Raw genomic sequence first — 12435 nt, forward strand, 5'->3', positions numbered from 1 at the left:
GTTAGTGGAAGTGATTATATAGCAAATAATGGCTAGTGGAAAGGGGTATAATTCACCCTGTCACACCAAAGGGGAACTGAACTTTTGGCTTCAGCCTGTATCTCCAGGAACAGGTGTGATCCAGATCATGCTGAGGAAACTGAGGCAACTTACCAGATTTTCACCAAGTCTCATTCTAGGTGACTGGGTAGATGTCCATTTCCTCCTTAATACTATCAAGGAATCCTGTAGGCTATTGAATCTAGAAGTTGAGATAGTAGATAGGAGTCAAATTCTAAGACTATTATTATGGGCTAGAGTTATAAAGCAGGGCTGGTGTCAGATCTGGTCTGTGGAGCAAAGGACTGAGGACTAGGACTTCTAAAACAGCAGCACTGTTTTTATTCCCATCCTGGGGACCAAAACACTTTGTAAAGAGCTGATGGATGTTGCAACAGGCCTTTTTGCTATGTGAAGGTAAAGCTGCAGTTCTGGGTGTTGGTGGGAGGAGGAGTTGGGGGAGCATGAAGGGAGCTGGCCCGGAAACAGAGCCAGAATCTAACATCAAGAAGAAAAAGCATTTACTAAATAACACAATTTGACAGTTATCAGTATAAAGCTCAGTAGTTGACGTTTCTACCATTTAATGGACCCTTACTTCCACACTAGTTTCTCTATCTTAACAACCTCATGCTATCAGGTTTTTTTTTTAATTTTGAAAAAGCACTTTGGGGAATATGTACAGGGAGAGCATTAGCTTCCCTGCTCCCTCATTATTTAAAATACTCTATTAAGCTGACTCTTATAAGCTTGGCAGTCTGCCCAGGCTAAGGAGAAAGATAGGCTACCCAGTGGCCCCTAGGAGCCATCTAATATTTTATCTTAAATGTTCTCCTCATCGTCTTCATTTTTAAATTGTAATTTACCTTTGTTACTTCCTAGTCTTCAGCAGCAACTGTGTTTGGGAGAATTAGAGGAGGTACCTATATCCATATTTTTTAGAAAATAAGTTTCTGGAGAGCACAAGAAGTCTAGAGAAGTAGTTTACAGTGTGAGGAAAGGGTTGGCAGAACATAACAGAAATTATGTGTATGGATTGCTTGTTATGTGCCAAACACTTTGCAGTGTACTTTCCATTTCTTTAATCTTTCCATTTCTTTAATCTGCACAGCGACACTATACAAGGTAAGTATGGTTAAGCAGTATTGTCTCTGCTTTGTGAATGCTTAAAGAGCTTAAGAAATCTGCCCAAGGTCACATGGCTAAGACGTGATGGAACCAGGAAGGAAACCAGGAGTCTCATGTCAGAGCCCATACTCTCAGCCTGTATGTTACTGGGTCAGTAGTTCCAGGCAACAAGGAACAACCAGGGAAGTTTGAAGAACAGCTTCCCCAGAAAGACTCCAAAATGTTTAGGGAGGAGGTGAACCTCTTGCTAATTTTATGCTGGATGGGAATTGGATATTAAAGAAAAGTGTTGGCCTCTTGAAGACCAGACAGACATGAGAGAATCGGCCTTGAACTTTCTCCCCAGAACCTGTAACCACCTTCCCTGCAACATACACTTGTTGAGAGATTCCCGGGAGAAGGAACATGTGTTCTCAGAATTTTATACCTAGTGCTAATGGAGTAAATGGACTTGATGTGAAACATATTTTTAACAACCAAATACATAATTTTCTGGATTGTGTATTTGTAGAAGATATCTCTCAGATTCTGGGTATTATAATCAACATCCCCTGGAGTAATATGACCAGCTTGGCACAAACTAGAATTACAGATAAATTCTCGACCTCATCTGGATCTCCCCAGGATTCAGTCCACACGCAAGCTGGTGTAGAGGTAGTGAGGCATTTCCATCCTATTTCTCTGTGCCCCACTTTCAATTCCAGGGCTCTGTAATGTTTCAGAACTTGGGATCTTGTTGCCAAGTTGGCCCAGGGTTTTGAAGATCCCAAGATCCCTAAGTGACCTGTCCAAGTTCATAGGGGACTATGAAATGAACCATTATTTATGGGTTTTTCTGGGTTAACCTGGGGCAGATTAGATTAGTATAGTCATCACTGAGCTCCTGCTTTGTGACAGGCTTTGTGAATAGTTGAGCAAACTGCCTCCGGTTGGAAGATCTCAGATGCATAGTTGAGGTAGCAATGAAGGCTTAAGACCAGTCAAAATTTCATCCCAAGGCAGAGAAGTGGGAGGGGCTCATGTACATGACAACCCTAGTACTAGCTACTCAACTAGGTACTCAATAGTGCGTGGTGGCTCATATGATTCAAAAATATTCTGGTATCTTCTGACCTTTGTTTTTCTTTGTCATTTATCTGATATTTACCCCAAAATATAAATACAATTTCTACTTACCCTGGACTAAGACAGACAGTGTTCATATCGATATTTACAAAATGATTAGCAGGTAAATTCCTTCAGATAAAGAGAAACACACTGATAATTTTCACACATTCCAGACTCTTTTTTCCCCAAAATAAAACTTTTAAAAAGACTGCTTTAAATTTACCTCAATATTTGTATCAAATTGAAGGTCTTCTTTATAGAGTTTGCTTGCTGGTTCAAGAAAGACTGTGTTAGTTCAAGCACTGGCACAAAGCACTGTTTCTATTAGTTCAACTGTCACATTAGACCAGGTTCAAGTCATTCACACTCAGGGCCTATGATCTGAAATTGGTGGTAGTCTCAATTGGTGGGAAGAAGGGTCATATTTTTAAAAAAGGCTTAAAAGTCTTTTATTGTGAAGATTATGTAACAAATGTGCAGGAAGTTTGTAAAGAGAGAAAAAAATGATCTATTGTCCCATCATCCCCAAATACATTAATGTTAAGTTGTGTTGAGAATGAATGCCAGGCTGTGGGTTATTGGAAGAGTCAGACAGTACCACAGTATTTCCATCATTACTGCGATATAAAATATGTTAATTTGAGGGAAGAGCTAAAAATTGTCTCATTGGGGGGCCTGGGTGGCTCAGTCAATTGAACGTCTGAATCTTTGTTTCAGCTCAGGTCATGATCTCAGGGTGGTAAGATTGAGCCTTGAGGTGGGCTCTGCCCTCAGTGGGGAGTCTTAGATTCTCTCTCTCCCACCTCTCCTGCTCCTCTCCCCACCCCACCCACTGTGCTCTCTCTAAAATAAATAAATAAAATCTTAAAAAATAAAAATTCCCTCATTAACAATTTTCCATAGTATTTTGTTAATTATGCGTGTTTATTCTTATAGATGAAGTATAGAATAATTCCTACTATAACATGGATATTGTCAATCTGGATTCCCCCATCAGATATCAAATATGGCAATTAAAGTGCTTTTCCAATACTCTAGGTAGAATATATTCAATAGTTTCCAAATATATATATGGCTATTTTATAAATATATAAAATTTTATAAATAGAAATTAAGGTCTCAATTACTCAAAGAAATCTAACTCACATGATACTGGAAGAGACGCTTTACGTGAAGGTACATACTTCCTGGTGTTCCATCTGAATTTTTTCAAATCAACCAAAGTTTGAACAATCATTACCTTTGTAAAATCTTCGGTGCCTTGTACCTGAAGTTTGACAGACTATAAGTTATTTCCGAGTACATATCATACAATTAAATGTTTCTCTGGTAAACTCTCTCAGGACCTCTCTAAATATCCGGGATAGAAAGTAAACATGTCTCTATGAGATAGATATCTTAAAATACCAGACTATGTTGGTTTTTTCAAAGTCAACATCCCATGTACTTTCATTGATTTTTAAATGCTTTGATCATTTGTTTTACAAATGAGAAAAATCATTATGAGTTAATTATTAAGGATCCTTTAAAATATCACCCAGAGAGATTATCTATGTGGCAAAAGAAAGTTTAAGAAACAGTAGACTTCAAGAAATCCTTCAACCTGTGGTTGTTTTTTATATGCTTTGAATCACATTGGTACCCACATCTACAGTAGCAGGGCTTTCTGCCTAGGAGGGTAGCCTAGAGTTTCGTAGGTTTTACGTTGCCTTGAGGATCTCTTGCTTGGTCATCTACATTCCCAGTCAGCACCCACAGGAGAACTTTGTTATTATGTATTCAGGAATAGAGTGGTAGGCCGCACCACAGTTAATAGTAATGGCTCCCTTCCTTTCAGTGGGTCTATCACATTGGTACTGGTGGCATCTGTTCAGAAAATTTTTCTTATGGTTCTTTCTCATCTTTGGATTCCTCTTATCCCCGCCTCATGTTTTTCTTCTGTCCCAAACCTACCTCTTAAGTATTTCTATCATAGCTGTACATGTTTCATTAACATATATATGTTTCTTTTCACTTTGTTGAGAGCTCTTCTGGGCGTAAGTTGCAAATCTCATTTGTCTTGATCACTTTAGCATCTAGCACGGGTTCTACCATATATTCATTGCTTTAAAAATATATGCCTAATTTAATCAACTTGAGGTCTTTCAATTTACTTTCTCTAGATATATTTTGTATGTCCCTTGATTCCTCCTGACAAGTGCCTTTCTTCCTCTATCCCAACACACACACACACACACACACACACACACACACACAGTCTGCCTTCTTTCTTTCTACATATGCACAACTTCTCATTTTGATTGCCGGGAAAACTCAGCCCCTTAAACATGACAAGTCCTTCATCTCACGTTCACTTTCAAAGTAACTGAGCAAATACCACTGATACTCAGTTCAGCATGGGTCTGTCAGAACTTTCCTAGAGTACCGTTGACACAGTCCAGAGAAAGTGGTCTTTCTGCAATGTGTAAATGAACTTAACAGGCCCTCTCTTGCTACATACTATAGCACCAAAATCTAACCATGGCCAAAATGTACAGCTTCATTGACACTGAACAGGATATCTTGGTGTTTGGGCTACCAAGGGCCAAAGCAATCAGTGAACTGGGTGTGTGTGGTGTGTGTGAGTTTATGGAGTGATAGAGGAAACACAGAGGATGGGAAGGTGGAAAAGTGACAATTTTTCTAAAGTTCATATATTGTCTGGACATGTGTCATATTGACTGGAAGGCATGAATCAACATTTCTATACCTGACAGCATGTTATAGGAATTAAGAAAGGTGCCTTGTAAGCTTTTCGTAGTTGACAATCTTCTACAGCTCCATGGATGAGGATGACGTAAGTCACAGTTTCATCATAGATATCAGTTTTGGTGTTCTTTGGTATATCTTTTACAGAAACATTACGGAGTTTTAACTGCATCTTGTAGTTCCAGTCCTACAAGGAAAACACGATTTCGTAGTCTACTGTTTATGTTTAATACCAATTCCTAAATAGTTAATAGATAACAGCATTTTAATACAATTCCATTCAGACAGAAGGATGAGTTTATATATAAACACCTCTTACCTCATAAGATAAATGTTCCCTCATTTTTTTGGCAGCAATTGAAAGTCCAAGTTTTAGCCACATTTTATACTCGATGTGAGGACAACATTGTTCAAAAGCTTCATACAAGTGTCTTTTAGGAATAAAACACATCTGAAAAATGGAGGATATAAATGTAATATTTCATTCTGTACACCTATAGTTTAAGGATATAAGGTTTTCTTATTTACATATAACATTAAAGCTAAGAATTTAAATTATGTAAGATTCATGTTGTTCCCTGGACACCTAATAAAATGTGTGTAGTAGTAAATATTTGTGTATCTTTTCATAAATTAAATAGTAAAAGGTTACATGCTCCAATGAAACATTATTATGATTACAGTTTCTGAAAAAGTAGAAAACAACATATCAAAAATCATGGAAACTTTTAAACTAAAGATATAAATATTTCTAAAAATACATTATTTTAGGGGAGCAAACTTTTTAGATAACGATGAGATGCCAGTGCTAACAATGAGCAGACTATTGGCTATGAGGAATAAGCTACTACAAATATACAAGGTGCTGTGTGTATTGAATTTTATTTTTCACGGATAAGTATGTGTGAGTGCAGTTGCTGGGTAATATGGTAATTGGGTACTTAACTTTATAAGAAAATTGCCAATCTGCTTTTGGAAGCATTGTAACATTTTACACTCTCATCAGCCATGATGGGGATTTCAGTTACTTCACATCCTTGCCAATACATGTTAATTATTTTTGTTTTTAGCCAATGCAGTAGTTGTGTGGTGATACTACATCATGATTTTAATCTGCATTTCTCTGAGAGCTAATGATATCAAGCATCTTCTTCATAGGCTTCATGGGCATTTGTATATTCTTTTGTGAAATGTTTGTTCAAATCCTTTGCCTAATTTTTAATTTGATGTTCTGTCTTCTTATTTTTGAACTCTAAGAATTCTTTGTAGATTCCATTGTCAAGTAATTTTTCAGATAAAGGTATTGTGAAAAGCTCCCTGCCCCGGTCTGTGGCTTGCTTTTTCCATGTTCTTTGCGGTATCTTTTCAAAAAGCAGAAGATTTTAATTCTAGTTACATTCAATTTATCAATATTTCCTTTTACGGTTATTACTTTTTCTGACCCGGCTTAGAAATCTTTGCCTATCTCAAGATCTGTGTTTATAGCTCTAATTTTTATGCTTAGGTCTATCATCATTCCAAGTCAATTTTTGTGCATCATATATGGGGCTAAGGCTCAGAGCTTCCACTCAGATATTTGGGATTTTCAGGATCACTTGTTGAGAATACCATTATCATTAAAGATCAATTGATTGTGTATATGTGAATCTATTTCTGGATTCTCTTCCCTGTTCTACTGATCTGTATTATCTTAAGCTAATACCATTTGGTGTTGATTATAATAGATTTATAATAAGACTTCAAGTCAGACAGTAAAGGTCATCTAACATTATTCTTTTTAAAATTTTAATTCCAGTGTAGTTGACTCACAGTGTTACATTAATTTCAGGTGTATGATATAGTGATTCAATAATTCCATATATTACTCCAGTACTCATCAAGATAAGTGTACTCTTAATTCTCTTCACCTACTTCACCCATCCCTTGATCCCCCCCTTCCCTCTGGTAACCATCTGTTTATTCTCTATAGTTAAGAGTTTGTTTTTGGTTTGTCTCTTTTTTCCTTTGTTCATTTGTTTTGCTTCTTAAATTCCACATATAAGTGAAATCATACGGTATTTGTCTTTCTCTGACTTATTTTGCTTAGCATTATACTCTCTAGATCCATCCATGTTGTTGCAAATGGCAAGATTTCATTCTTTTTTATGAAAATAAATTCTTATTTATGGCCAAATAAGAGTCCATGTCCATTGTATATATACATGCACAATATTTTCTTTACCCATCTATTGATAGACACTTAGGCTGCTTCCATAATTTGGCTATTTTAAATAATGATGCCATAAACATAGAGGTGCATATATCCCTTCAAATTCTTTGAGTAAATACCCATTCGTGTGATTACTGGATCTTAGGGGAGTTCTATTAATTTTTTAAAGAACCTCCATTCTGTCTTCCGTAGTGACTGCACCAGTTTACATTCCTATCAATAGTACATGGGGTCCCTTTTCCTTCACATCCTTGCCAACAATTGTTTATTGAGTTTTTTATTTTAGCCATTCTGATGTGTGTGAGGTGACATCTTATTGTGGTTTTGATTTGTGTTTCTCTGATGATAAGTGATGATGAGCATCTTTTCATGTGTCTGCTGGCCATTTGTAAGTCTTCTTTGGAGAAATGTCTGTTTATGTCTTCTGCCCATTTTTTAAATTAACATAAAATGTATTATTTGCTTCAGGGGTACAGGTCTGTGAATCATCAGGCTTCTACAATTCACAGCACTCACCATAGCACGTACCCTCCCCAACGTCTGTAACCCAGCCACTGTATCCCTCCCCACCCCCACTTCCCAGCAACCCTCAGTTTTTTGGTGAGATTAAGAGTCTCTTATGGTTTGTTTCCTTCCCCAGTCCCATATCGTTTCATTTTTTCCCTCCCTTCCCCCCACGACCCCTCTATTCTGCCTCTCAAACTCCTCATATCAGAGAGATCATATAATTGTCTTTCCCTGATTGACTTATTTTGCTTAGCATAATACCCTCTGGTTCCATTCACGTCGTTGCAAATGGGAAGATTTCGTTTCTTTTAATGGCTGCATCTTATTCCATTGTATATATATACCACATCTTCTGTATCCATTCATCTGATGATGGACATCTAGGCTCTTTCCATAGTTTGGCTATTGTGGACATTACTGCTATAAACATTCGGGTGCATGTGCCTCTTCGGATCACTACATTTGTATCTTTAGGGTAAATACTCAGTAGTGCAATTGCTGGGTCATAGGGTAGCTCTGTTTTCAACTTTTTGAGGAACCTCCATGCTGTTTTCCAGAGTGGTTGCACTAGCTTAGATTCCCACCAACAGTGTAGGAGGGTTCCCATTTCTCTGCATCCTCGCCAGCATCTGTTGTTTCCTGACTTGTTAATTTTAGCCATTCTGATTGGTGTGAGGTGGTATCTCACTGTGGTTTTGACTTGTATTTCCCTAATGTCTTCTGCCCATTTTTAAACTGGATTATTATTATTATTTTTTTTTTTGGTGTTGAGTTGTATAAGTTCTTATATATATTTTGGATACTAACCTTTTATCAAATATACCATTTGCTAATATCTTCTCCCATTCAGTAGGTTATCTTTTAGTTCTGGTGGATGTTTCCTTTGTTGTGCAGAAGTTTTTTATTTTGATGTAGTTCCAATAGTTTATATTTGTTTTTGTTTCCCTTGCCTCAGGAGACATAATTAGAAAGAAGTTGTTATGGCCAGTGTCAGAGAAATTATCACCTGTTCTCCATTCCAGGATTCCAGATTTTTATAGCTTCAGGTCTCCCATTTAGGTCCTTAATCCATTTTGAGTTTATTTTTGTGTGCGGTGTAAAAAAGTAATCCATTTTCACTTCTTTGCATGTAACCACCCTTTTTTCCCAACATCATTTGTTGAAGAGACTGTCTTTTTCCCATTGCATATTCTTGCCCACTTTGTCAAAGATTAATTGGACATATTATTGTGGGTTTATTTCCGGATTTTCTATTCTGTTCCATTGATTTATGTTTCTATTTTTGTCCCATACTCTTTTGATTAGTATAGCTTTGTAATATAATGTGAAATCTTTAATTACGATACCCACAGCTTTGTTTTTCAAGATTGCTTTCACTATCCAGGTTCTTTTATGGTTCCGTACATATTTTAGGATTGTTTGGTCTAGTTCTGTGAAAAATGCTGTTAGTATTTTGATAGGGATTACATTAAATCTGTAGACTACTTTGGATAATACAGACACTTTTAACAATATTTGTTTTTCCAACCTATGAGCATGAGACATCTTAATTTCTTTCATCAAGGTTTTATAGTTTCCAGAGTACAGATCTTTCACCTCCTTGGTTAAGTTTATTCCTAGGTATTTTATTATTTGTGGTGCAGCTGGAAATGGGATTACTTTCTTAATTTCCTTCTGCTGTTTCATTATTAGTGTATAGAGATGCAATGGATTTCTATACATTGGTCTTGTATCCTGAAACCTTACTAAATTCATTGATCAGTTCTAGAATTTTTTTTTTTTTGATGGCCTTTAGGGTTTTTTTATATTGAGTATCATGTCAAAGAGTGAAAGTTTTATTTCTTCCTTACCAATTTAGATGAGCTTTATTTCTTTTTCTTATCTGATTGCTGTGGGTAGGGCTTGCAGTATATGTTGAATAAAAGCAGTAAGAGTGGACATCCGTGTTTTGTTCCTGACCTTAGGGGGAAAGATTTCAGCTTTTCACCTTTGAGTCTGATGTTAGCTGTGGGTTTTTAATATACAGCCTTTATTTTGTTGAGGCATGTGCCCTCTACATCTACTTTGTTGAGGTCTCTTATTATGAATGGGTCTTGCACTTTGTCAAATTCTTTTTCTGCATCTACTGAAATGCTCATATGGTTCTTATTCTTTCTCTTATTGATGTGATGTGTCACGTTGATTGATTTGTAAATATTGAACTACCCTTGCATCCTGGGAATAAACGTCATTCAAATGTGGTGAATGGTTTAGTTTTTTTTTTTTTTAATGTATTGTTGGATTCAGTTTGCTAAATATATTGTTGAGGATTTTTGCATCTATGAGTAGGTAACTTGATGCTCATCAGAGATAATGGCCTATAGTTGTTTTTTTTTGTAGTGTCTATCTGGTTTTGGTATCAGGGTAATGCTGACCTCATAGAATGAATTTGGAAGCTTTCCTTCCTCTTTGATTTTGGAATATTTTGAGAAGAATAAGTACTAACTCTTCTTTAAAGGTCTGGTTGAATTCACCTGTGAGGCCGCCTGGTCCTGGACTTCTGTTTGTTGGAGTTTTTTGATTTCTTGTTCAATTTCATTGCTGGTAATTGATCTGTTCAAATTTTCTATTTCTTCCTGATTCAGTTTTGGGAAGTTACATGTTTCTAGGAATTTATTCATTTCTTCTAGGTTGTCCAATTTGTTGGCATATAATTTTTCATAATATTCTCTTACAATTCTTTGTATTTTACAATCTTTTGTATTTCTGTGGTGTCAGTTATTTCTCCTCTTTCATTTTTGATTTTGTTGATTTGAATCATCTCTCTCTCTTTCTTATTTTTATGAATTTGGCTGAAGGTTTATCAATTTTGTTGTTTTTTTTCAAAGAGCCAGCTTTGCAGCATCATCTCCAGAGGTGGACGATGCCCAGCTGTCCAACTTTTAGTGATGCTACAATTGTTTTTTAGGTGGTACCAGCCTGGCCTGGTCCTTTCATTATAAAGTTTCCCATTAACATTTCACACAGTAGTTCTAACATCAGTTGATGGCTGTTGCCTAGATCCATTGCTTCATTGAGATGGCAAAATGAAGATATTCTAATTCTCAGTTTCTACATTTGTTAGCTGGAATTCTGTACAGAAGAAAATTTCTTCTTCTTCTTCTTCTTCTTCTTCTTCTTCTTCTTCTTCTTCTTCTTCTTCTTCTTCTTCTTCTTCTTTTTCTTCTTCTTCCTCTTCCTCTTCCTCTTCTTCTTCTTCCTCTTTTTTTTTTTTTTTTGGTTACCTTGAAAGAATTCATAGAGGAAAGGCAGGATAAATGTTGAATGCCTTCGATTAAAAAAAAAAAATCCATTTTTAGAATAGTTAGTTCATATCCCAGCAATCTTATTGGAAACTAAACAAATTTTGGTATCATCATCAACTTATGGATTTTTGTATATCATGGGGTTCAGTTGTTTGCAATCATTTTTCTTTTTGAGTTTAAATTAGGCCAGTGATAGCCCCGGTTGCTTTGAGAATTTTGTCCTCATTGTGCCTGGTTAAACTTCCATCCACTTTGCTCGACTTCTTTATTAATAGATGTTAGTTCTCTGACTTTTTCCCTTCCTTACCTCCCAAATTATGGTATTGATAGCTAAAATATGTCCTCTAATTTCCCCATGAGAGTCCTCATTTAATCAGTTTTTCTGGTTAAACCTTTCATTATGGTAAGTTAATTTTGCAAGCCATTTTGCCAGGACAGTATACTGGATAAGTATAATTTGGTAGCAAGTTTTATTCCTTTACCATTCCTATTAAAAAATATTACTAGACTGTAAATATATGCTAAGTACAGAAATAACCTTGGTATTTGATACTAGATATTTAATAAGTTACAGCAATAGGCAAAAAGATGATGTTTTCTGACCTCCACTACGGTTTTGCAGGTAGCAGAATACATCATGGGCTTATTAGTTAAGCAGTTTAGCTCTCCTATTATTTCCCCACTGATCACAAAGTCTGTGTGCATTAGCTGATAATCTTTCTCCTCTGACTCCCAGAACATTTGGTCGATTCCGAAACCAGGTTTTGATCTTTGAAGCTGTTGAGGAATGAAGAAAGAGGGAAAAAAAAATGCGAGTTAATTACCAAAACTCTCTAAATTTTTATTTTTTCCTTTGGTTTTAACAATTTTAATATGTAAATACAATTTTGAGGATGCTTCTTACTTGTGCCTTTTAAAGTGAATTTATTAAATTAGCAAAAGTATTCTTAGATACTGCAATCTTTGTGATTCCTTCTACTCAGCCAACTTATACCTGACTTAAAATGGCTAAATGCCCAGTTCAGATAAACATAAGATGAAAACAACTTAAAATATTGCATCTTAAAGATGATCCTTTGGATGGTTGCTTGTTATCTACGGGAAAGTAACACTTAAAAGGTGATAAGTAGGGGCACTTGGGTGGCTCAGTTGGTTAAGTGACTGCTTTCGGTTCAGGTCATGATCTTGGAGTCCTAGGATCCAATCCCATGTTGGGCTCCCTGCTCAGCAGGGAGTCTGCTTCTCCCTCTGACCTCTCCCCTCTCATGATCGCTCTCTCTCATTTTCTGTCTCTCTCTCAAATAAATAAAATAAAATAAAAGGTGATAGGTAGTGTTAACCATTGTGTTTGAACAAGAAAAGTGAATGGTGGCTGTTGTCCTAAAAGAGGAACAATGCAGTTCTTAACATGGA

The 12435-nt window shown here is 36.3% G+C and overlaps 1 protein-coding gene across 1 annotated transcript in view; it reads right to left on the reverse strand.

The window, feature by feature from the left end:
- Window positions 1–232: 232 nt before the first annotated feature.
- The window catches only part of SLC9C1 (solute carrier family 9 member C1), a gene marked incomplete at both ends in the record, with an annotated part of 74360 nt that continues 62157 nt past the window's right edge, over window positions 233–12435 (reverse strand). The window contains 6 exons of the mRNA XM_080826807.1: window positions 233–241; window positions 2498–2544; window positions 3421–3541; window positions 5024–5209; window positions 5342–5473; window positions 11626–11799. Coding sequence (XP_080682933.1) covers window positions 233–241; window positions 2498–2544; window positions 3421–3541; window positions 5024–5209; window positions 5342–5473; window positions 11626–11799 — 669 coding nt within the window. The remainder of the gene's footprint in view (window positions 242–2497; window positions 2545–3420; window positions 3542–5023; window positions 5210–5341; window positions 5474–11625; window positions 11800–12435) is intronic.

The sequence above is a fragment of the Martes martes genome (assembly GCF_963455335.1).
Source record: "Martes martes genome assembly, chromosome: 1".
Classification (NCBI taxonomy): domain Eukaryota; kingdom Metazoa; phylum Chordata; class Mammalia; order Carnivora; family Mustelidae; genus Martes; species Martes martes.